The 26,597-nt window shown below is 46.6% G+C and overlaps 1 protein-coding gene across 5 annotated transcripts in view; it reads right to left on the bottom strand.

Annotated features, from left to right (window-relative positions):
- The window catches only part of NFATC4 (nuclear factor of activated T cells 4), a 59,048-nt gene extending 41,897 nt beyond the window's left edge, over positions 1 to 17,151 (bottom strand). For 3 of the 5 annotated variants that reach the window (XM_034411466.3, XM_087891769.1, XM_087891768.1), the window contains exon 1: positions 16,728 to 17,151. In XM_034411466.3, coding sequence (XP_034267357.1) covers positions 16,728 to 16,824 — 97 coding nt within the window. In that variant the 5' untranslated portion in view covers positions 16,825 to 17,151. Of the gene's footprint in view, positions 1 to 14,970; positions 15,194 to 16,727 lie in introns of those variants that run through there. The other 2 variants (XM_034411467.3, XM_087891770.1) reach the window with 1 other exon arrangement.
- Positions 17,152 to 26,597: the final 9,446 nt, after the last annotated feature.

The following is a 26,597-nucleotide window of genomic DNA, read 5'->3' on the forward strand; positions in this document are numbered from 1 at the left end:
AATAAGACCTAACTGGAAAATAAGCCATAATGTGTCATTTGGAGCAAAAAATAATGCCCTGTTTCCCCCAAAATAAGACATCCCCTGATAATAAGCCCAATCGGGCTTTTGAGTGCATGGCAATAAGGCCAAGCGCTTATTTCAGGGTTCAAAAAAATATAAGACAGGGTCTTATTTTCGGGGAAACACGGTATTATAACTTCAAATGGTCACTAAATGAACTGTTGTAATGCAAAGACTACCTTGTACAAATGATGGGCCAGGCCTCCAGAAGACTATTGGAGTTCTTTTCCTGGGTCTTTGAAATAGACTCCTTAATGGACATATAACTGTATCATCAGATATCACTCATTCAAATAGTGAGCAATCTAGAACAATATTATATGTTGCTCATCTATATACTATGTAAATTTCTGCATTAGTCATTGCTAACACCGAAAAGGTCTACAGAGAAACAGTATGAGTGGTTAAGGTTCAGCCACAGGAAAAAAGAGAAACCACAAATGATTCCTCGGAATTGAATACAATACTAGTACAGCTTTTTGAAAGAAGAGCCAGTTGTTTTTGAAAGCTCAAGTTTCTAGTCCTCCAGTCTGTAAAAATGAACACAACCACTTCTGTTGTGGATGTGAACAGATGTGTAGGTGTACAAAAATGCAGAGAGTTAAAGCACAGGCTGTAATGAATGAAACTACAGATAGTCCTCAACTTAAAACAGTTTGTTCAGGGTGCCGTTCGCACTTACAATGGCACTGAGAAAAAGTGATTTAGGAGCGCTTTTCACACTTATGACGGTTGCCACTTCCCCATGGTCACCTGATCAAAACTGAGAAGCTTGGCAACTGACCCACATCTACGACGGTTGCAAGCATCCTGGGATCATGTGATCATCTTTTGTAATCTTTTGACAAACAAAAGTCAATGGGGAAGTCAGATTCACTTAACAACCATGTGATTAACTTAACAGCTGCAGGGATTCACTTAACCACTGTGGCAAGAAAGGTCATAAAATGGACAAAAATTCATTAACAACTGCCTTTCTTAGCAACAGCAATTTTGGGGTCAATTATGGTCGTACGTCATGATCCATGTACATCCATAAACACTGAAATCCACTAGATGACTTTGGGCCAATTTCTCTCTCTCTCTCTCTCTCCCTCTCTCTCTCTCTCTCTCTCTCTCTCCTCTCCCTCTCCCTCTCCCTCTCCCTCCCTCCCTCTCTCTGTCTCTCTCTCACACCTCTCCCTCCCTCCCTCCGTCTCCCTCCCTCTCTCTATCTCCATCCCTCCCTCTCTTTCTCTCTGTCTCTTTCTCCCTCTCATTCTCTCTCCCTCCCCCTCTCTCTGTCTCTCTCTCCCTCCCTCTGTTTCTCCCTCCCTCCCTCTCTCTCTGTCTCCCTCCCTCCCTCTCTCTCTTTCTCTGTCTCTTTCTCTCCCCTCTACCTCTCTCTCTCTCCTTCTCCTTCTCTGTCTTTCTTCCTCTCTGTCTTTCTTCCTCTCTGTCTCTCTCTCTTTCTCTCTGTCTCTCTCTCTCCCTCCATCCCTCTCTCTCTGCTCTCTCTCTTTCTCTGTCCCTCTCTGTCTCTCTCTCTATGTCTGTCTCTCTCCCCCCCACCAGTCCAACCCACCTCACAGGGTGGTTGTGAGCAAGATAATAACGAACACAGAGAAGCTCCCGGAGAAGCTACCAATCTAACTAGTAAATAAACAAACCCACAGGCTAGCCACATGAAATGTCAACTATGCAATCCTGGCCTCAACTTGATGCCAGAGCCAAGAGTCCTAAAAGAAAGACGGGGAAAACGAGCTCCCTCGTTCAGAGATTAGTCACCCAGATTTCAGCTCGTGGCCTTCTCCTAATGCCAACAGCCCACGTTCCAGCCTCTGACTCTCGGGGTTATAAACTGTTGGTTAGGAAAACCACCCACAATAGAGAAAGGGGTTGATTTTCCTAGAAGAAACAAACATTTGGATCAACATAAGAAGGAGGAAGAAAAAGGGAGGGAGGGAAGAACATTGATTTATTCAATTTCCCGTCTTTCTCTCCCTTCCTCCATGTCCTGAAGCTCAGCCTCCCTCCTTTGCAAAAAATCTGCTTCCAATTTAAAGTTTTCCTACTTCCCTTGATTTCATCTGCTCTTGCTAGCTAGGGCTAAGCTCTGGAGACCCAAGGCGCAATTTAACCTAATCCGGTTTCCCGCCAGCCTGCTTCCCTCCCTCCACATTGAGTTGAGTTTGTCCTTGGCTTTCTACGCAACACCATTTCCTGTGCCTGCCTTGGCATTTTGACAGCCGAAACCCCCTTCTCCCCGGTAGCATTTGTTTTAAAAGACTCCTGCCCCCTCTGCCTTTAAAAAAGGGGGAACGTGCCTACAGCTTTGCCTGGCGAAAGCAAAACAAAGGAAGGAAAAGTGGTTTTCTTTCTTTTGAATCAATAAAGGCAAGGGAGCGAGTGGGAGAACTTCCAGCAATCACATGCACCTTATCTGGAAAAGCCAACAAATATTATGATATCAGGCCCTGGAGTTTTCCTGAAGGCCAGCAAAGAAGAGGGTATTTTTCACAAGCAAGGCTCCACTACCAAAAAGGCCCCGTTTATAAGATCCAACCGTTCTTTCAGTAAGACAAATACAGGTAGTTCTCAATTTAGATACAGATTAATAGAGTTGGAAGGGATCTTGTAGGTCATCTAATCCAACCTCCCACCTAAACAAGAGAACCTACACCATTTCTGACAGATGGCAGTCCAGTCTCTTCTTGAAAGCCTCCAGTGATGAAGCTCCCACAACTTCTGTTCCATTGGTTGATTGTTCTCACTTCAGAAAATTTCTCCTTATTTCTAGGTTGAATCACTCCTTAATCAGTTTCCATCCATTATTCCTTGTCTGGCCTTCAGGTGCTTTGGAAAATAGCTTGATCTCCTCCTCTCTGTGGCAGTCCCTCAAATATTGGAAGACTGCTATCATATCTCCCCTGGTCCTTCTCTTCACTAGACTAGCCATGCCCAGTTCCTGCAACCATTTATATTTAAATATTTAAAATATTGCTGTACTAGTTCATCTGGAGAGGTATTTTAACTTTCTAGAAGGAAGATTCTAATATATTCCAACTTCCCTTATGTCAGATTTGCAACTTACAACCATTTGCAGCAAAATTGCAATAGTGGTGAAAAAAAACTACAACCCGTCCTCACTCCTGTGACTGTAGCAGCGTTTCCAAGGTCACCTGATCAAAATTTGGGTGTTTGGCCAATGACTCGTATTTAGAATGGTTCCAGCATCCCAGAGTCCTGTGATCACCTTTTGTGACCTTCAACAATAGGGGAAGCAGGATTTGCTTAACAACTGCATGATTCACTTAACAACTATGAAGATTTGCTTAAAAGGTCATGGTAAAAAAAAGATTAAATCTGGCAGGGCTCACTTAACAATTGCAATGGAAATTCTGGCCTGAATTGTGGTCATACATGCCTCTTTCTACTTGTTAGTAGACTAATATGAACAAAGGTACATTACAACCATTTATGACTGATTAACCCTTGATTAATCGTTCCGCCTTCAAGATGGCCACCGCATGTTGAGCCTCTGCCGAGGGTAAGCGATGTCTGGTTAAACAGGATTGTTGGGGGGGAGTTGTTTTGCCACTCCCAACATGGGTGGAGAGAGGCTTTACCAGAGGACTGCAGGGGTCGTCATAAGTCCCTGAAGTTGCTTGCTGATGCCGGGGCAAGGGGGAGACTGATGGCCGCTGCGGGGCTCAGCGAGTGGCGAACGGCGTCCGGGCTCTCAGCGATGGAATTTGGCGTTCAGCGACGGAGCTGCGAGGCCCTGGAGAGGTCAGGAGCGGTGGAGTCAACGGGCCGGGTCGCTGAGAGGTCGAGGAGTGGAGACGACTCTGACCCTCTCCTGGAGTGTCGGAGAGTGTCTCCTGGAAAGTCCGGGGGGTCTCGGGCCGGTCGGACAGAGGAGAGGAGAGCCGGAGCAGCGGAGTCGGAGGGAGTTGGAGGTGGCTCGCTGGCTCTGGTGTTGCTCTGCTGGCACCGATGGCGAATTCAAGACCTGCTGTACCCATGGACCATCAAGGGACTGCCTCTGCCCTCTGCTGGTCACTGCTGAGATTACCTGCTGGAGCTACATCGGTTGTGCCTATTACATCTTTTGGGCACTTTTTGGGCATGAGGGGCCTTTAGGGGTGGATCAACCCTAAGAGGCTTCCTTACACCTCCAGCGGGGGTGTTAGCCCCATATCCCATTGGTCCATCTGGGGACCCTGCCTAGGATCAGCGAGCTGGGACTCGGACTTAGGCGACCAGGAGGTCGCTGATTTTTTCTCCTCCATGGAACAGGCTTGCTTTTGGGCGGTGTTTTCCATTGCTGTGAGAGGGCAGTTGTGGTTTTATGACATCGAACCGGCCATGCAGGGGTGAGAGCTCTGCAGTTGCCAAGAATACTGCCGGAGAGATCTCCCAAATGAATTTCGGGATGCCATCATGGTGAGAGGATGATGGCGGTTATCAGCTATGCACCACCCAGGTGTTGTGAGGGAACACCTAGGGGAGGAAGTTCCCGATGCTTGGGAGAATCTCAGCCAGTTCCCAGCCTGCTTTTAACATCTCCTGTTTACCACTTTCACACCCTCTTCCATGATTGTCATGTCTCCATGACTGTATTCAAGATCAGACTTATGCGCTTTAAGGAATGCCCCCCATTCCTGGAAGTGGCCTACGGGCCTTGCCAAGAAATACCTCAAGGATGGATCCTGGGATCCCGAGAGGTGGCACATGTGCGTGGGGGATTTTAAAAGTTTTAAAAGTTCTTTGTATTCTTTTTTAATTCGCTTTTTAAGGGGTGGGAGGGAGGATGTAACGTGTACGACCGGGGTGGGTTTGGGGGGCAACCCACAGGTGTCGGGACTGGGTCTTGGGTGGGCGGGAGGGGCTAATTCCTATACTGGGGAGGGCGTTTCCATTGGCACCGTGGGTGGGAGGGGCAGATATGGTGGGAGCAGGGGTCCATATCATATTAGGAGAGGGCGCATTCGCTACTTGCGAGTGATTGGGTGCTCTGGCCCCCAATGCTCTTCTTGTTCCCTGGGTTGTTCGGACCCCCAGGGCCCAGGCCTCCGGTTGATGTTGTGCAATGCCAAGTCTGTGGTAAATAAAGCCCCCCTCATTTGTGATCTGGGTCAGGAGGGGGGTACGGACCTGATAGGTATTACGGAGACCTGGTTGGAACAGGAGGGGAGGTTCCCCTCGTCGAGATGTGCCCACCAGGTTTCTATGCATTCCATCAACCAAGGTCCCAGGGGAGGGGTGGGGGGTGGTTCTGGTAAAGGAAGGACTTGTTCCAAGGGAGGCCACTGTACCCCAGATAGCCGGATGTGAGTCCCTCCTCGTGAAGTGGGGGCATGGGAGGCAGATGGGCTTGCTGATCACGTACCTGGCTCCCTGCCACGTGTCGGCTGCCCTGCCCAAGCTGCTCAACGTGATTGCCGAGACCCCCAGGCTTATGGTCATGGGGGACTTCAACTTGCCATCTGCTGGCGAACCATCTGAGGCGGCCCGGGAGTTCCTGGCTTCCATGACGGCCATGGACCTGACCCAATTAATTCATGGACCCACTCACACAGGACGACACACTCTGGACTTGATTTTTGTCTCTGGTCAGTGGATGACTGATCTTGAGATAGGAGAGATAGTGACTGAGCCCTTGTCATGGTCAGATCATTCCCTTCTTAGGCTTGACTTTCTAACTGCCACACCCTGCCACAGGGAGGCGGAACAGATTAGATGGTTCTGCCCCAGGCACCTGATGGATCCTGATGGGTTCCAGATGGAGCTTGGGCCATTCCCTGAGGCTCTGACTCATGGCTCGGCTGAAGAATTGGTGGCCGCCTGGGATAGGGCGGCCACTGATGCTTTGGACCGAGTCGTGCCTTTGCAGCTTCTGACCCGTCGCCGAGTTTACCTGGCTCCTTGGTTCTCCGAGGAGCTGAAGAAGATGAAGCACCGGAGAAGATGCCTGGAGAGCAGTTGGAGTCTAGCCGTTCCAAATCTCACCGAACACTGGTAAGATCACATATTAAGACTTACCTAGTGGTGATAAAAGCGGCAAAATGTAACTATTTTTCCGCTCTTATCGCATCTGCAGATAACCACCCAGCCGCCCTGTTTAGGGTGACCCACTCCCTCCTCCATCTGGGAGCGTGGGAGGATCCCTTACAGGGTCGGGCTGAGGATTTTGTCCAGTATCTGCACGATAAAATCACTCAGATTCGGGAAGGCTTGGTCTCTGACTGGGTAGGTACAGACGGGATGATGGAGGCCAGTTTTGAGAATGTCATTTGGGAAGAGTTTGACCCTGTCACTCCTGAGGACGTGGACAGGATACTGGGACAGCTGAATGTGACCACATGTTTATTGGACCCGTGTCCCTCCTGGTTGGTGCTGGCCTCCCAGGAGGTTACGCGAGGCTGGCTCCAGGAGATTATTAATGCTTCTTTGAGTGAGGGTGTTTTGCCATCCACCTTGAAAGAGGTGGTGGTGAAACCCCTCCTCAAGAAGCCCTCTCTGGATCCGGCTGTTTTGGCTAACTATCGTCCGGTCTCCAACCTTCGCTTTGTGGCAAAGGTTGTTGAGAGTGTGCTGGCGCGACAGCTTCCTCGATACCTGGATGAAGCTGTCTATCTAAATCTGTTCCAGTCCGGCTTCAGGCCTGGGCACAGCATGGAAACGGCATAGGTCATGTTGGTGGATGATCTCTGGAGGGCTCGGGATAGGGGTTGTTCCTCTATCCTAGTCCTGTTAGATCTCTCAGCAGCTTTTGATACCACCGATGATGGTATCATGCTGCGCCCGTTGGAGGGGTTGGGGGTGGGGGTACCGTCCTACGGTGGTTCTCCTATCTCTCTGACCGGTCGCAGTCGGTGTCAGCAGGGGGACAGAGGTCGACCCCGAGGCACCTTATTTGTGGGGTGCCGCAGGGGTCAGTTCTCTCACCCCTTCTATTCAACATTTATGTGAAGCCACTGGGTGAGATCATCCGTGGTTTTGGGGTGGAATTCCATCAGTACGCTGATGATACTCAGCTGTACATCTTCACCCCACGCCATCCCAACGATGCCCTCGAAGTGATGTCCCGGTGCCTGGAGGCTCTGTGGGTCTGGATGGGGAGAAACAGGCTTTGACTCAACCCTTCCAAGACCGAGTGGCTGTGGCTTCCGGCATCCCGATATAGCCAGATGGTGCCATCGCTGGCTATTGGGGGCGAGTTACTGGCCCCCTCGGAGAGGGCTCGCAACTTGGGCATCCTCCTGGATGCACGGCTGTCTTTAGAAGAGCGTATGATGGCCGTGGCCAGGGGGGCTTTTCATCAGGTTCACCTGATTCACCAGTTGCGTCCTTTTCTGGATTGGGACTCCTTATGCACTCAGGCTCTCGTCACTTCCCGCCTGGACTACTGCAATGCTCTCTACATTGGGCTCCCCTTGAGGAGCACCCGGAGGCTCCAGCTGGTGCAGAATGCAGCTGCGCAGGAGATTATGGGTGCGATGGGCCGCTCCCATGTGACACCCCTCCTGCGCAAGCTGCATTGGCTCCCGGTGGTCTTCCGGGTGCGCTTCAAGGTGTTGGTTACCACCTTTAAAGCACTCCATGGCACAGGGCCTGGGTACTTACTGGACCGCCTTCTGCCACCGATAGCCTCCCACAAGCCAGTTCGCTCCTACAGAGGGACTCCTCAGGGTGCCATCAGCCAGGCAATGTCAGCTGGCGACCCCCAGGGGGAGGGCCTTCTCTGTGGCAGCACCTGCCCTCTGGAACGACCTGCCCCTGGAGATATGTAGGATACCAGATCTCCGTGCTTTTCGCCCTCAAAACTTTTCTATTTCACCAAACTGGGCTGGCATAACACCCCCACCCCTTTAGATATTTTAATTGTAACGGATTTTAGTTGGGATGTTTTAAATCTGGGCCAAAATTTGTTTAATTCTTTTAATAATTTTAAATTTTGTATTGGATGTTTTTTATTCTTGGCTGTTCACCACCCTGAGTCCAGCAGGAGAAGGGTGGTATAAAAGTTTAATAAAATAATAATAAAATAATAATAATAATAATGACTTTCCAGCATGTTAAACCATGTTAAAAGCAGCTTATTGAAATTAGCATGTCAAACCAAATAGAGCAACATGGGGCAGATAGTTTATATATATATATATATATATATATATATATATATATATACATATATATATATAAGATGATGATGATGGGTATGTGTTTGTGTGTATGTTTGTGTATGTGTATGTGTATATACATACATACACACACACACACACACACAAACACATACAAACATATACATATACAAGGCAAGGAGCCTGGTGGTGCAGTGGACTAAACTACTGTTAAAGTAGTATTTAGCTGCCAGCTGCCTACAATTACTGCGAGTTCAATTCTCACCAGGCTCAAGGTTGACTCAGCCTTCCATCCTTCCGAGATAGGTAAAATGAGGACCTAGTTTGTGGGGGCAATAAGCTGACTTTGTATAAATAGAACACCGCTTGGGGGTGGGGCAAAAGCCCTATTAAGCAGGTATATACAAAAGTATGAAGGTATTGCTTAAAAGCATTGTAAGCCGCCCTGAGTCTCCAGAGAAGGGCGGCATATAAATCAAACTAATAAAATAAATACATAAATAAATATACACACACACACACAAATCATCATCTTCATTTAACGACCCCATAATCCTTGCAGGGTGGAGTCTGGGCAACTGAATGGAGCTAGCAGAGTGTTTACTGGCTGGATGCCCTTCCTGTCGCCAATGCGGAGTTTTGTTCAGCAGATATATTCTCATTAATATTCTCACTGATATATATATCAGACAACCACTCAAGCTATACCAATATTCTGAAGGGTTAGAAACAATTACAGGTAGTCCTCGAACTTACAACAGTTCATTTAGTGACTGTTCAAAGTTACAATGCCCCTGAAAAAAAGTGATTTATGACCATTTTTCACACTTCTGACAAGCAAAGTCCATGGGGAAGCCAGAGTCATTGAACAACTGTGTTACTCATTTAAGAACTGCAGTGATTCACTTAACAAACGGGGTGAGAAAAGTCATAACATGGGGCAGACGCGTCATCTCCCGTGCTCCATTTTGGGCCTCCTGCGGCCTCCTGGGAGCGAAAACGGGCCGTGGGGGGCTGCACCGCATTACCCCTGCACCCCATTTTGGGCCTAGTCGACCTCCCTGCAGCCTCCTGGGAGCAAAAATGGGGTGGCCCGAACCGGCTGAATCCAACCACTGAATGTGAGTAAATCCACCCAAATCCTTTCTCTCAGCTACAAATTTCCCCTCTGTATAGAATACCATACATAGGGGCACAATGTATCTCTGTTGTAGGAAACACATCCAGCTTTTAGCAGGCACATTCATATATAAACAGCTGATAGCAGCTTTCTAAATATAAGCTTTGAAAAAGACGTGGTTGCTTTAATTATTCAGAGGATATTAGGCATGTGCTTCACACACGTCCTTACACCTAGTGGAGAATTCACAACATCACAGAATTCACACAATCTTACTGTTATTGACACTTGAGTTTCTTCCAACTGCAGAACCTAGAAAAGTCCTCAAATCAGTCATAGTAGGGAATTCATTTCCACCTTTAATGAAATATATTTATTTATTCAGATTTTTTTTTCCACCCATAGCAGTGTTTCTCCACCTTAGAAACTTTATGATGTGTGGAATTCAATTTCCAGAATTCCTCAGGCAGTATTCTGGGAGCTGAAGTCCACATATCTTTAAAGTTGCCAAGGTTGAGAAACTGTAGGATCTCCATCTCAGCTGATTTAAGGGTCAACCGATTTGAAGTTCCTCTGTCCCAAAACTTTAAATTCCAAGGCACGCAAAGTCAACACAGAACCACCCAGAACTCCACAGGTGAAGTCCACAATGAAATGGAAGAGTCCTTAAGCACCACTTTCTGGGCCTGCTCCTACAGGAAGAACCAGTAATGGACATGGTGACTCTATGTCCCTTCTAGATGAACAATCCAGAAAGACTGCATTGGTCATCATCTCAAATACCATAGAGAGTAGGAGCAGAACATCCAACACAGTTACACTCCCCAATTAGCAGCTGGAATAAGTCAACTACAAGAAGACCAAGATTATTAGCTCTTAACCTAGGATATATTCTCGACAAGAACAGATCAAATAATCAGCAGCTTCCAAGCTTACATTGAAGAGTCAGACAAGTTCCATCACTTTGTCCAATAATGACAAAGGACCAGCTAGGTGGCAATTGTTCCAGGCCATCAAATACAGATTTTGTCAACACTATCTCTGACAAGTTAGGCAGGATTACCTATTAAGAGGCATTTTTTTCCTTTCTAGGATAAATACTCAGTTCTGATTGAGAACTGATTGAGAACTCTTCCACAATTGGGTGATTATGGCACCAAAATACAGTGACTCTAGATCTCATGCTTTGAAACTGTTTAGGTATATCCTATTCTTCAGCCCATATTATCTAAAATCTATTCATAATACCGCGGATAGCAAAATAGTTTCTGGTTCCATCTGGCTGGAACAATGGAATATTAAAGTTGCTTAAATCTCTGATAGCAGTGAAGCAAATGGATCCCAGCAGCCCTTTGAACACAATCTTATACTGAATAAATACAAAATTATATAGAATAACAGAGTTGGAAGGGACCTTGTAGGTCATCTAGCCCAACCCCCACCCAAGCAGGCTACACCTTTTGACAGATGGCAGTCCAATCTCTTCTTGAAAGCTTCCAGGGATGAAGCTCCCACGACTTCTGAAGGCAACTTCTGTTCCATTGGTTGATTGTTCTCACTTCAGAAAATTTCTCCTTGTTTCCAGGTTGAGATTTCCAGATCTCTCCTTGATCAGTTTCCACCCATTATTCCTTGTCTGGCCTTCAAATGCTTTGGAAAATAGCTTGACAACCCCCTCCTCTCTGTGGCAACCCCTCAAATATTGGAAGACTGCTATCATGTCTCCCCTGGTCCTTCTCTTCACTAGACTAACCATGCCCAGTTCCTGCAACTGTTCATTGTATGTTTTAGGGGACTGGAGGCTAATTAGGTTCTTCTTAAATATAACAATGCCTCTGCAAAGACTTTGAAGTCATTCATATGCCTCTTCTTCAGCTATTTGAACAGGTAGGAATGGCTGTTGGAGGTTTCCACTTTTCGATATCCAGCCCAAAGTATTTTTTTTTTCCTGATTCTTTCTTAACAAAGCTAAGGCTGAGACCCCATTCAGCCCCATCCCACCAAGGATGCTTTATATAAAACATAGAATTACAGGGCTATTGGAACACTGCTATCATGTCTCCCCTGGTCCTTCTCTTCACTAGACTAGCCGTGCCCAATTCCTGTAACTGTTCTTCATATGTTTCTTGAAATAAGCCTTCCTCAACCCCAAAAGTTATGTTAGATAACATCAAGTAGATCAGGAGAAAAGATCCTTTTGCAATAAACACCAACACTAGAGTATGGCCAGCTGATTTTGGGGCCTTTTGGGCCCACCGGACGTTGGGAAATGAGCTGTTTCTGGCCTCCGGAGGGCCTCCGGGAGGGTGGAGAAGGCCGTTTTTGCGTTCCCCAGGCTCCTAGAAAGCCTCTGGAGCCTGGGGAGGGCAAAAAAGTGGCCTACCGTGCCCACCATGCCATCGTGTGCCAAAAGTGGGGGGAGCGTGGGTGGTCATGGGGGGGTGGCGCATTGAATTATGGGTGTGGGCACATACACGCATGACTCCCCGTGCTCCCCCCGCTTTTGGCACGCGACGGCAAAAAGGTTAGCCATTACTGATATAAACCATACAATTTCATAAATTTCTATAAATGGATATGGGACATTTGTGAGAAATTAGGTTCAAGTGTCCAGGGAGACAGGTTTGGGGCACAGGGTGGTTAAACCTGCAAGAATCTCCCTGGAAAAAGATATTCTAATCAGAGGACAATTCTTAACCAAAATAAGGAGCAGAAGGTGTCTACGGAAAGATAAAAGTGATGAAGAAAGAAAATAGATCTGTAGTGTCTAATAGAGGGTGGAACATGAAACGTGCATCATGATGGACAATTTGTCGCTTCTTCTTCCAGGCTGGTTAAGGACCAGGAGATGATGGAAGAGGGTGAATATTAACCTCAAATCAAATGCTCTTCCAAATTTTTCTGAGGATAGGCTAGGAAAAAAACCCTCATACATCCATAGGCAAATAGGAGAAAGCCGATAAAGAAAATATAATATCATCATCTTAAATCAAGCCACGTTTTGTATTTACAGGTGTCCCATTTGTTGCAAAATTGGCAAGACTGAAATTGGGCCTCTTAAGTTTGGAGTAATTCCAGATGACTATTGTATGTATCCCCTCATCTCATAAAGCTTTGGATTTAATAGCTATCCCATCCAGTTTATATTTGCCTAGAAAGGCAATTTTCAAACTTGCATCAAGGATAGAAACATCCAGTAGGAATGTTTCGGCACTCTTTCGAGGAAATTCTAGATTTTAAAGTCCCAGATTCTCACAGACGACTTGAGGCATACCACCAGCCACGCCACATGCTATAAATGCAAACTATGTGTGCTCACACACATAAACAAATTTAACAGCCAGCATCTCTAGTAAAAGGGCCTAAGTAGCAATTGCTAAGAAGATCCTGCCATCTCCTTTCATCTTTAGGAAGGACAACCAAAGCAGATAGAAGGCCTTTGACAAAAAAAAGGGGGTTGACACTATTTTATCATCCACCTGATACAACCTCCAGATTGAAGGCAGTATACCTTGAAACTCCAGATACTTAGGAGCAAAAGAAATAGGGAACCCACTTTGCATACTTCCCAGAAGAATTAGCATGGCTACTATTAACAAAAGGAGGCTGGAATTTGGCCCTTGCAACATCTGGAAGGCCCTATGTCAATCATCATCATCATCATCATCATCATCATCATCATCATCATCATCATCGTGTGTTGTCCCGATTGTAATTGGAGCCCTTGGAGCAATACCCAAAGGGCTACCCCGCTATTTAGAAATTCTAAATTTGCCGGACTTAAACATTTTGACTCTACAAAAAACCACCTTACTCAGAACAGCTTACATCCTCCAACGATACCTTAACGGTTCCTAGGTCCTTGGTTAGGACTCGAGCTGCTGAGCTATTAACCAGCCTCAAAGGCTGTGAATCTCACTAAAGATTAACCAATAACAACAACAACAACAACAACAACAACAACAACAACAACAACAACCTTTATTGTCACTGCACAACATATGTACAATGAGATTGGTGGAGCTCCTTCAGTGCATCCCCCCAGTGGTGAAATCCAAATTTTTTTACTACCGGTTCTGTGGGTGTGGCTTGGTGGGCATGGCAGGGGAAGGATACTGCAAAATCTCCATTCCCACCCCACTCTGGGGGAAGGATATTGCAAAATCTCCATTCCCACCCCACTCTGGGGCCAGCCAAAGGTGGTATTTGCCGGTTCTCCAAACTGCTCAAAATTTCCACTACCGGCTCCAGAACCTGTCAGAACCTGCTGGATTTCACCCCTGCACACACACACACACACACCCCCAACACAATACAACTCACAGTGAAGACAGAAAATCCCTAACACAATAAATCATATTAACAAACACCCAGTCCTATTGCACCAGTGTGAACATGTTACGTGTTGCGCTGGCCCTGCAAGTCCATCGTACTAAATAATTATGATGTTATTTCGCATTCAGGAGTCTGACAGCCCACGGATTAAAAACTGTTCTTCAGCCTGTTTGTGTGGCTGGCTGTGCTTCTGTATCTCCTTCCCAATGGTAGGAGACAGGGGTAGGTTCTAAATTTTTTTACTACCGTTCTGTGGGCGTGGCTTATTTTGTGGGTGTGGCTTGGAGGTCATGTGACTAGGTGGGCGTGGCTAGCTGGTCAGAGTCGTTTCTGGAAGGTCCTCGCAATTACGACCAGTCCTCGCACTTACGACCTGACTCATTTGTTTGCTTTTAACACTGATCAGCTGTAGGGCGGCCTTTTGAAGCCCCACGGCAAGAGTTTAAACAGTTTTTTTCCCTCTAGTCATCAGCTGGGACTCAGGAGGCAGCAATAGATTGGGGGTGGGACCAAATAAAAGGTAAGAATAACGTGGGGGGGTGGGAGGGCAGGGGGAGAACTGGTTCAGTGACGTCATATCGTCACCGCTACCGGCTCGGCTGAACCAGACCGAACCAGAAGGAACCCACCATTGGTTGGAGGGTAAAGAAGTGGTGACCAGGATGAGAGTCGCCATCGGCTCAGGCCCTAACACTTAGCATGGACAGCCAAGAAGCCACCTTCCAAGGCAGGGTTGCTTCTCCAGCTGGCAACTTCCTTGCCTCAGGAACGGTGGGCTAAGCCCTCCGCCTTTACCTTAGAAACAAATTGTTTGGAAAGTTTGCTCCAAACTCCTCCTGAATTAAATCCAATCCTCAGCTAGGCCTCCACCCTGTTTGGTGGGCCAGAGACAAACCCGAGATTCAATGCAGGGAAAGGGGAAACCAACAGTGTCTGAATCCAATTAAAGGGCCATCCCCCCCCCCCACAACAAGCCCCAGGCTGGGCTGGCAGGGACCCTCGTTGCCTAGGAAATGGGGCACAGGCTCAAAAGACAAAACTGGGGGTGGGGGGGGAAGAGAGAGAGAGATTTGCACCGTTGCAGAAAGCGAGTCAAAATGCAGGCTTCCCTCTTCCCTACTCACGGCTCTTTCTCTCTCTCTCTCTCTCCCACCCCAGCTTTTCCCCTGCATCCAAGCCTTGGATGCTGGCCAGTCTGGAGGAACTTAATTCTGTGGGATCCCAAAACCGTCACAGCCCCCATCTGGATTTCATTTGAACCAGACGCAGCCTGCCCAAGCGACGGGTTGACCTTTCTTTTTGGAAAAAAACCCAGTTTCCTACCTCTCTGCCTTTGGAGAGGCTCCTCAGTAGGGCTGCCAGCTTCCTCACAGCAATGCCCCCAAAGCCAGAAAGCAGAGGGTCGCAGGACCCCAATCCACTGCTACCTGACCGCCCCCCCCCCACTCTGCAATCTGCAACATTGCCAGGGGGATCCCAAATTCAAGGATCCACCTTTGGCAGCAAATCTCCCCCATCCATAGGGATTTCTGGCCACTCCTTCTCCTTTTGGCAAGCAGGCTAAGTGGAAATGCCTGTCAGGCAAGCCACATCCCCCCACTCCCCGTCCCCGGTTTTGGCTTCCAAGCTTGCCCTTCCCAATGTGGTATTTAGCATTGAAAAGGTCATGTTCTAGGATGACCACTTCAACCAGATTGGAACAAGGGGTATCAGATGACAGTGGCTCGTCCGTCCGTCCATCCCCCCCAAAAAAATATGCATTGCAAGCTTGGTCTGTTTGGCCCAGTAAACCTCACGCAATAACCCCACCGCTAGAATTCTTCTAGATTTTGCATTTTGGGGTGTATAGCAAAATCTGGTGTTAGAAGTGGAAAAAGAAAGAAGAAGAAGAAGAAAAAAAAAACCTTCAGGAAAATACACAGAAGATACAAGCTCAAGATACAATTCCTGAGAAGAACTAGGTCAAACTTTTGCAACTTTGGTGCTAGTCCCTAAGACTGGCTAATGTCACACAGCATGTCCGTGCTAATATGAGGTCAGTTAATCTGTACATCACCGTGAGGTACAATTCCAAGTCAGTCATGCTATGTTTTCATACCTTGGCTCAATTTTTGCAAAGCTGGTTTTAGCAAAATTTAGCAAAAAAAAAAAAAAAAAACGACAAGATCCTGGCACAATTTTGTTCTGCTGTCCGTTTAACTTTATTATCCCTTTAATCTTTCCTTCCCTCAATAGATAAAAGAGCACAATAATCCGGCAGGGTAGGCAATTATTAATTATATTCCACCCAAGGGCTGGGAGCCTATAAATCAGTTTGCTTAGAGTACCAGGATGTTCATATCAACACTATAATTTCATACAATAAACTTTTCCTGCTCAAATAGCTTGTAGTCGCCTTGAAACCCAACTTAAAATCAAAACAAAAACTGTTAATGATTGGTCCAAGGCCACTTATTCCTAGAAAATGCCAAGAGTTGTATTCCATTTGTAAAAACTGACACTTTTTCCCCTCATTCACTTTCTCTCTCTCTCTCTCTCTCTCTCTCTCTCTCTCTCTCTTTCTCCCCTCCCTCCCTCCCTCTCTGTCTCTCTCTCCTTCTCTCTCTCTCTCTCTCTCTCTCTCTCTCTTTCTTTCCTTCTCTCTCTCTCTGTGTCTCTCTCTTTCTCCCCCTCCCTCCCTCCCTCCCTCTCTCTGTCTCTCTCTCTTTTTGGTTTAACGACCGGAATCCCTTCGTTTAACTGCTCTTTGACACACAAACATAAACTTTCTGAAGCGGCAACACAACATCTGGTCTGAAAGACAAAGAGCAAATGGAAAATTTAAGATTTTAATTCCGCACATTCACAGATGTGCACGCATGATAACTCTGCAAACAGATGGGACGTATTCATGTACTTTCTCCTTTAAAAATTTTTTTAAGGGGAGGCAGATCTTCAACCAAACTCACTATAAACACACTTTTGCATGACTTTTTCCCCTGCCATCCTTCCCTCCCTGAACTTCAGCATCCCTTCCTCCCTCCCCCTGCAACTAAGAAATTGCCCAAATAGCAAACGCCCCCACCCCACCCCGGCCTCACCTTCCAAGGGGACCCCCATTGTTGGAGGGTCTTTTTCCTCCTCTCCAAAAATCAGCTTGAATTCTAAGTCTTCGTCTTCGCAGTTTGCAGCACCCATTTTTAAGAGAGAGAAACAGAGAGACAGAAAGAGAAACACAGAGAGAAAGTAGTAGAGTGAATGGATAGACTGGTGCCTAATATGGTTAAGGAAAAAAAAAAACCCTCTTTTAAAATGGTTAAAAGGGATGGAGACCTCCAGAGACGAAGAAGAGAAAGCGGAAAGCGTTCCCTTTGCTAACTTAAAACTTTTCTTTTATTGTTGCCCACCCTCAATATTGAAGCAATAATTATTATTAAAAAGAAAAGTTCCCCCAAGTTTTCTCTCTCATCCAGTTGCCTGCTTCTCACTCCCCTGCTCTCTCTTGATTGGTTCTTTAGAGCCCTCAAACCATGCCCCCAGATGTCAGATTAAGCCCCACCCAACCAGAGGCTTGGGAAAGGAGGGGTAAGAATGTGCAGTGGGCTATCCTTTAATGCCCGCTCCATAGGAGAAGAAACTCTTTGCCCCCCATCCTCCCCTATCTCCTTCGCTAAGATGGATCTGCCTACCTGGAGCTCTAGTGAAAGGCTGAGCAAGGAGAAAACTTCCAACAGTCCCCCCGCCCCCAAGGTTTCTGGGTTTGCTTAATTAGGGCAAGATAGACTCAGGGGCTCAGAAGCAGCAAGATAAAAATTTTGAGTTTTGCAAGCCTGACTATTACTGGGATGAAAGCAAGCGTGATGTTTAAGAAATTCCTAGACGGGTCAATTTCAAGTTTCTGCAGAAGACAGGGAAATATGATGGAACTGCTGCTTCGGATGGATGGATGGATGGATGGATGGATGGATGGATGGAAGGAAGGAAGGAAGGAAGGAAGGAAGGAAGGAAGGAAGGAAGGAAAAGAGAGGGAGGGAGAGGAAGGAAGAAGGGAGGGAGGGAGGGAGGACTCCCCCCCAATAAAACATATTTGATATCTTCATATCTGATGAAGATGTTGAGGTATCAAACCAGATGATGTCCAGCTTTTTTTAGGGAGATGGGAGATTATATTTCATGCTTTTTCTTCAAGGTGCTCAAAAGGGTTTTCATATTCTACCAGCCCAATTTGAAGAGGAGAGGGGAGGGGAGGGGAGGGGAGGGGAGGAGAGGAGAGGAGAGGAGAGGAGAGGAGAGAAGAGAAGAGAAGAGAAGAGAAGAGAAGAGAAGAGAAGAGAAGAGAAGAGAAGAGAAGAGAAGAGAAGAATTGGAAGGGACCTTGGAGGTCTTCTAGTCCAACCCCCTGCTTAGGCAGGAAACCTTATACCACTTCAGACAAATGGTTATCCAATCTCTTCTTAAAAGCTTCCAGTGTTGGAGCATTTACAACTTCTGGAGGCAAGTTGTTCCACTGATTAATTGTCCTAACTGTCAGGAAATTTCTCCTTAATTAGTTTCACCCATTTGCTTCTTGTCCTACCCTCAAGTGCTTTGGAGAATAGCCTGACTCCCTCTTCTTTGTGGCAACCCCTGAGATATTGGAACACTGCTATCATGTCTCCCCTAGTCCTTCTCTTCATTAAACTAGACCTACCCAGTTCCTGTAATCGTTCTTCGTATGTTTTAGCTTCCAGTCCCCTAATCATCTTTGTTGCTCTTCTTCATTCATGTGTCACAATAAGCTGTAAAGTTTCCCCACTGGTGCACGATGGTCACGCAACATACTACAAGAATGTGTGCTAATTTGAGGCTCAGGCATCACGACAGCCCAGATTGGATCTAACTAATACAGGTAATCCTTGATTTACGACCACAGTTGAGTCCAAAATGCAAGAATTAAGTGAATTTTTGCCCCCTTTTTACAATCTTTCCTGCCACAATTGTTAAGTGAATCACTGCAGTTGCTAAGTTAGCAACACGGTTGTTAACTGAGTCTGGCTTTCTTATTGAGTTTGCTTGTTGGAAGGTTGCAGAAGTTGATCAAATGATCCTGGGACGCTGCAACTGTCATAAATACGTGCCAGTTGCCGTGTGTCTGAATTTTGATCACATGACTAAGGGGATGCTGCAATGGTCGTCAGTGTGAAAGACAGTCATAAGAGCTGTGGCGCAGTGGTTAGAATGCAGTATAGCTGGCTAACTCTGCCCACAGTCAGCAGTTCGATCCTGACTGACTCAAGGTTGACTCAGCCTTCCATCCTTTCCAATGTCGGTAAAACAAGGATTGTTGCTGACTCTATAAACCGTTTAAAGAGGATGGTAACGTGGGTTAGGACAAGCTGGTGATTGGTTGGCTGAAGGAAATAAGTCAATGAGCCAATCACATTATTATACAAATCCAATTGTGGCTTCATTCGTCATTCACTACGTCATTCAAACTCAGAAAAAATTAAATTGAGGGCAATGTTCAGCCATTCAGTTAAATGTGGTTTGCCCTGGACTTGCAAATGTAGGCATTAAGATGCCTCTCTTTTTTTGCAGGGGGATTCCCAATATATCCCGATTCAACACTGCCTTTGCTGTGAATTCACATATTATCAGTGGTGGGATTCAAAAATTTTTACTACCGGTTCTGTGGACGTAGCTTGGTGGGCATGGCATTGTTTGGTGGGTGTGGCTTGGTGGACGTGGCTTGGTGGGCGTGGATAGGGAAGGATACTGTAAAATCTCCATTCCCACCCCACTCCAGGGGAAGGATACTGCAAAATCCCCATTCCCACCTCACCCCAGGGGAAAGTTACTGTAAAATCTACATTCCCTCCCCACTCCAGGGGAAGGTTACTGCAAAATCCCCATTTCCTCCCCACTCCAGGGGGAAGTTACTGTAAAATCTCCATTCCCTCCCCACTCCAGGGGAAGGTTACTGCAAAATCCCCATTCCCACCTCACCCCAGGGGAAAGTTACCGTAAAATCTACATTCCCTCCCCCCTCCAGGGGAAGGATACTGCAAAATCCCCATTCCCACCTCACCCCAGGGGAAAGTTACCATAAAATCTAGATTCCCTCCCCACTCCAGGGGAAGGTTGCTGCAAAATCCCCATTTCCTCCCCACTCCAGGGGAAGGATACTGTAAAATCTCCATTCCCTCCCCACTCCAGGGGAAGGTTACTGCAAAATCTCCATTTCCTCCTGATCAGCTGGGACTTGGGAGGCAGAGAATTGATGGGGGCGGGGCCAGTCAGAATTTTTACCACCGGTTCTATAAACTACTCAAAATTTCTATTAGAGGTTCTCCAGAATTGGTCAGAACCTGCTGAAACCCACCTCAGCATATTATGCTATTCCCAATGGCTGATGACTAGGATCGCAGAAGACCTTAAGAGTGAACCTGAAAGAAAGCATAATAGTTTACCATGATGTGGGAACTCTGAGACGGTCCTAAATCTGTCAGTTTTAACAAATGAGATTTCCAAGGGTTTCAGACCCACCACCTCAAAGCCCACATGCCATTATTCTTATTCTGTATAGCATTGGATATTCCCCAGGGATTAACAGGCCTCCATTTCCCGTTTCCTTGCCCCAACGGGAGAAGGGAGTGACGCATGGCCTGTGCAAGAAATAGAGAATCCCAGCTCAGAGCACGCACTAGCCTTCCTTCCCGCTTTTTCTTTTTTCTTTTCTGTTGTCTTCTTTCATTAACTTAATCGAAACCATCCCCTTCTTTCAGCAAGCTGAGAGGAGAAAGCCCATAGCTCAGTGCCAGAGCAGGCCTGGTTTGAAAACATTTAACCACTTCTCCACACTGGAAGGGTGGGGGAGGACATCTTAATATGGTCAGTTGCCGTCCTTGAGGAAATTTTCATGTGTCTTTCTAAAGCACTTCAGGAACTTGTGAGGGAAACTCCGGGCAGGGTTACCCTTCAGCCAGTCCTTGGTTTCAAATGTCTCCTTTCATGTCCAATAATATATCTGGCTTTATTAAATAACAGACACGGAAAGTGCTTTTTGGTGAACTTTCCTACCCATTATTATGCCTCCCTGGCTCCCTTCCTCTCCTTTTCTTTCCTCTCCTCTCCTTTCTTTCCCTCCTTCTCCCCTCTCCCCACTTTCCATTTTCCTTCTCTCTCCTCTCTCCCTCCCTTCCTTCCTCCCACTGCCTCCCACTTTTCCTTCCTTCCTTCCTTCCTTCCTTCCTTCCTTCCTTCCTTCCTTCCTTCCTTCCTTCCCTTCCTTTCCCTTTCCCTTTCCCTTCCTTCCTTTCTCCCTCCCTCCCACTGCCTCCCATTTTTCTTTATTTCCATCCTTCCTTCCTTCCTTCCTCCCTCCCACTGCCTCCCACTTTTCTTCCTTCCTTCCTTCCTTCCTTCCTTCCTTCCTTCCTTCCTCCCTCCCTCCCTCCCACTGCCTCCCACTTTTCTTTCTTCCTTCCTTCCTTCCTTCCTTCTTTCCTTCCTCCCTTCCCTTCCCCTTCCTTCCTTCTTTCCTCCCTCCCTCCCACTGCCTCCCACTTTTCCTTCCTTCCTTCCTTCCTTCCCTTCCCTTCCCTTCCCCTTCCTTCCTTCCTCCCTTCCTCCCTCCCTCCCTCCCACTGCTTCCTTCCTTCCTTCCTTCCTTCCTTCCTTCCTTCCTTCCCTCCCTCCCTCCCTCCCTCCCTCCTTCTCTTCCTAAGACCTTCCATTATTCTCTTTGGTGGTGACACACAAAGATTCTTAAAACCACTTCAAAAGTAGATTCCAATATATAAAGCAATTTTTGGGAGATGTTACCTCATTTCTTATTCTTACTCCATGGATTTTTCCTTAAAAAAAATTAGTATGGACAGAGACATACACCCCAATTCATAACCCCATTCAGGGTAAGCAACACAATGCAATGCTCAAAAAAAGACTTATGGGTGAAGAGCCAAAGGAGATGTAGGTAGGTAAAGAAAAAGGTAGGAAATCTAATGAAATCCAGGTTCCTCAGATGAACCCATAAAACCCATCACCTATAAAAACAACCTCTACCACCCGCTATGGTGCTGGTCAATCAGACCTTCACACAAAGTTGTTCAGAAAGATAGAGAAGGTATAGACCCATGATAAGCTGACTTTGTATAAAAAAGAACACCGCTTGGGGGAGCAAAAAAACCCTACTAAGCAGGTATATACAAAAGTATGAAGGCTATTGCTTAACGCATTGTAAGCCGCCCTGAGCCTCCGGAGAAGGACGGCATATAAATCGAACCAATAAATAAATAAATAAATAAATGATGGTGAACCTATGGCACAGGTGCCACAGCTGGCAGGCAGAGCCCTCTCTGCGGGCACGCAAGCCATCACCCAGCTCAGCTCCACCGCGCATGCGTGTGTGCCTCCCGCTGGCCAGCTGATTTTCAGGTCTCTGCCACACATGCATAGGGGTAGGGCACATGCGGGAGACACACGTGCATGTGAGGGAGGGGGGGTTGCACACTCATGGGCAGGGGATAGGGGGAGCGCAGGGGGTGCAGTGAGCCCCCCCACAGCCCATTTTTTATCCTAGGTGGCCACAGGGAGGCCTAGTAGGCTCAAAACAGGGCATTGGGGGAGCGGTGTGCTCCCCTCATGAGCTGTTTTTGATTCCAGGAAAGGGAAGCCTACTAGGCCCAAAAAGGGGCGTGGTGTGTGACATGCCCCCCCCCCCATGGCTCATTTTTGTGCCCAGGAGGCTGAAATGAGACCTACTAGTCCCAAAACGGGGCGCGGGGGGGTTGTGTGCACATGCACGGGGTTTGGGGGGAGGGCAAGGGGGGGTCGTGCACGCATGTGCAGGGAGATGGGACATATGGGGTGTGCACATGTCCCACCTCCTGTGCATGCTGTTGCGTGTGCACCCGTGCATTTTTGGCACGCAGCAACAAAAAGGTTAGCCATCACTGATTATCAGTCTTAATCATTCCATGGTAATCCTACTGATTAATTTGGGCACATTTTGGGCAGAAGGCTACAGTTGTAGCCAAATCCTAGTTTTGCCCCGGGGATGCCCAGAGTGCACTATTTTACGCAAGCAAGGACTTCTAAAATAAAGACTATCATACAAACCAACGTTATATTGTTAGCATTCTAATTTAGAGATACCTGCAGAACATTACCATACATTCAAGATGCAACTAAACCTTCCTTGTTCTGATATCCATTTGGTATCATTGGATATTATTTTATTTCCCTTAATCCATTTTCTACTAGCCAGCCCATATCTCTGTCAGTGTGAGGGTTCCAAGTAACCCACCCATCGGAATCAAAACTCCAAAGCAGGCATGTTCCTCAAAGTATAGATTTATAAGGCATGTCATATTGGCACATCTGGGGAAACCTGATTCTAAACCCCCCTCAGGTTTCCCCCTAGTTTAAAGTAACATTTTCTTTCCCCTGCAGTCCATCACATACTCCAATCAGATCACAGTCCAAGGGTCACTTGGTCCCAGATCCCACCTCCTTGCACCTGGTGGGAAAGTCCTTGGTTCTCAGAGGAAAGAATTTTATTTTGGCTACAATCCCCCAGCAATCTCTACCTCCCCCCCTCCCATTTCCACAGCTCGACTCATCTCTGCTGTGGCAGCCCTGAAGGTGCCAAGGGCAAAATGGCTCCAGGGCTGACAGTCAGTGTGACCAGGGTTGCTTCACTGAACAAACCACAATTGATTGGGCTTGCGCAACACCGAAGGCAACAAAACCTGGTTTTTAGGCCCCAACAACCTAAGTGACAAATATACAAATCCTATTTGGGGATTGGCATTTTGTGTGACAACAGAACTGGATTTGGCTAAGATGCTGAGCTTGTTGATCGAAAGGTCAGCAGTTCAGCGGTTCAAATCCCTAGAACCGCGTAACGGGGTGAGTTCCCATTACTTCTCCCAGCTTCTGCCAACCTAGCAGTTCAAAAGAATGTAAAAAATGTAAGTAGATAAATAGGGACCACCTTTGGTGGGAAGGTAACAGCGTTCCATGCGCCTTTGGCATTTAGTCATGCCGGCCACTTGACCACGGAGACGTCTTCGGACAGCGCTGACTCTTCGGCTTTGAAATGGAGATGAGCACCGCCCCCTAGAGTCGGGAATGACTAGCACATATGTGCGAGGGGAACCTTTACCTTTACCAATCTTATACCTTCCATATGGATGCTTATCATAAGACAATTTGGCCAGTTTAGTATTTTCTTGTGCACTACTCTTTTACAATTGAACACCTATTGCAACTCACGAAAACAGGCTGCAAATTCCATTCCTAACTCACTGCCATCCATCCATCTATCTATCCATCTATCCATCCATCCATCCATCCAGGGGTGGGCTTTAAAAAATTTAGCAAGGGGTTTTCTGCCCAATTGCTGGGTGTTTTTGCCCTCCCCAAGCCTCCACACGCGCCCTGCACTTCCCTGCATCCAAAATGGGCCGTGTGGGGACTCCTGGGAAGGGCGGGGTGGGCGGGGCCAGCCAGGAGTGGGTTTTGGGGGTTCTCTGAACTGCACAGAATCTTAGCTAGAGGTTCCCACGAACCCCTGCAAACCCCCAGCAGCCCACCCCTCCATCCATCTGTCCAAGTTTCAGCATTCTAAGGGAAAGGCCTTTCACTAAGCAGCAGTGAGGGATACCACAGCTTCATCCCCTTTGCTGGATTTAAGGGATTTGGAAAGCTTTTAAAAATAATGGCAAACTCTTGCTGGAACCAAAGAAGAGCTAAATCCAATAAATTGGAATTTCCAAGAAGAAGAAATTCCCAGCTAACAACTTGAACAGAGGCAGCATTTTGTTTCAAAGGAACTTACAGCCCCTGTAGCCATGATGGTGAACCTATGGTATGCGTGCCAAAAATGGCATGCAGTGCCATCTTTTCGGGCACCCAGCCATCGCCCGTTGCTCTTCCAGGTTCTAGTGTGCACATGCATTCCAGACAGCTGGTTTTCGGGCATGCATGCACACGCTGGGAGGCTGAACTTTTGGTTTCCGGTGTGTGGATGCATGCTGGCCACCTGGTCTTTGCGCACGCATGGATGCCAAAACCCAGAAGACCAGGTGACCGGCGCACATGTGCACGCCGGAAACCAGAAGCTCAGAAGGAATTGCTCTTCCAGTTTCCGGTGCTCCAGTGCGTGCATGCCAGGGAGTTGCTCTTCCGGTTTCCAATGCTCCCTCCCTCCCGTGTGCACGCTCCCGTTTCGGCACTCAGTGCCGAAAAGGTTCGCCAACACTGCCCTATAGGAATGGGAAAACATTTGGATAAGAATTGTGCTAAATTTCTTTTTCTTTTTATAAGGGTGTATGACAATCCACTCTTCCTTTTTTAAACTCTCATCTGAGACCAGGTCTTTTTTATATATATACAGTAATTTCATTGATTTTCAGAAACACTAAATTAAAACATAAGCAAAGAAGAAAAAATAATTTAAAAAAGAAAAAAATTAAGAAGAAGAAAAAGAGAAGATAGAGGTTCAAAAAGAAGAAAAGAAAAATAGAACAAGAATGGCTTCCAATTTTCTTAGGTACAGATATAAACAAAAAGGAGCCATTCTTACTCTAGGATTATAATCCCTTATCATTCTGATCATCAACTTCCAAAATCAACATTTCATTTCCTTCAGTCTTTCACCAAAAAATCCCAAACTGATTTCTAAATAGAAATAAAATTAGTCAAAGTCTTTTCTTTAATCAAAGCTGTCAATGTCTCCATCTCTTCCGATTCCACCAACTTCCTCACCCATTCTCCCGTTGTAGGTATCGGTGAGTCCTTCCATCTTTGTCCATATAAAAGACTCAATACTGTTATGATACATAAAAGCAAACTTCCATAAAACTATCTTCTGAGCTGAAATATAGTTTGGAAATAGGAAAAAAAGGGCTTGCTAATTGTTAACATATGAGCGCCATCTTGTGGTCCATCAGTTGCATCGTTTTTTACGTTTGTATCTTTTCTTTAAGTTGCTGTCCCTAATTGGTACATTTCTAGTATCTATCTTTATCTACTTTGACTTTTGTAAGAATATTTCAAGTTAGGATAAGAGCTTCACACTTTATCTTTCCTTCTTTCTTAATATAGCTTGATTTTGCTGATCATTGTGAGATTAGGCATCTTTAACTGGCCTTAGTTAAGTGTTGTCAGCCTAGAAATGAGTGGAAAGGCTGCAACCTCTAGTAGGACATTTCTCAATCTTGGCCATTGGAAATGGGCGAATTTCAACTCCCAGAATTCTCCAGGCAGCTAAACTGATTAAACTAAGATGTCTATAGAATTCGGGGAGTTGAAGTCCATTCATCTTCAAGTGCCCAAGTTTGAGAAACACTGCTCTAAGTCACATACAGTATCTCTGTGCTGCAGAGGGAGGAGATTACAGTACAGTATAAAAATGATTCCACCTGTAACTTTGTTAATAGGTAGTAAGGCAGCACAGGCTGAGGGAGCCCAATATCTCTCCCATATTAAATTTTGGGGGAAAGGTTAGGAGAGAGACATTTCCTTGAAGAGAGCTGATGGCATTAATAACTGTTCTGACCCAGCCTTAGCAGAAACAAGAAATAGACTCCTTTTCATGAAAAACCCCACTTTATTTACCGTATTATTCAGATTATAAGAAGCACCAAGATTTCAAAGAGGTAGCCAAAAAGAAAAAAGTTTTTGCCTTCTCAGGCCCCCAGAGGCACTCTCCAGGCCCCCCAATCCCTCTGCGCGTCCTGAAAAATGGCCCTGTTTTCCACAAAAATGGGGTGCCTATAGAGCTTGGGAGGCCTGCAGAGTGCTCCTGGGGGCTGGGAAGGGCAAAATGGACACATGGGGGGTTTGGGAGGCCAAAAATGGGGCATGCAGAGGATTTGGGAGGTCTGCAAAGTGCTCCTGGGAGCTGAGGAGGGCAAAAACACCCCCATTTTTGCAAAAATGGGCCTGCTTTTGGCCTTCCAACCCCCCCCCTGTGTCACGTTTTT

This window comes from Pantherophis guttatus, chromosome 4, assembly GCF_059756535.1.
Source record: "Pantherophis guttatus breed Tessera chromosome 4, ASM5975653v1, whole genome shotgun sequence".
NCBI lineage: Eukaryota > Metazoa > Chordata > Lepidosauria > Squamata > Colubridae > Pantherophis > Pantherophis guttatus.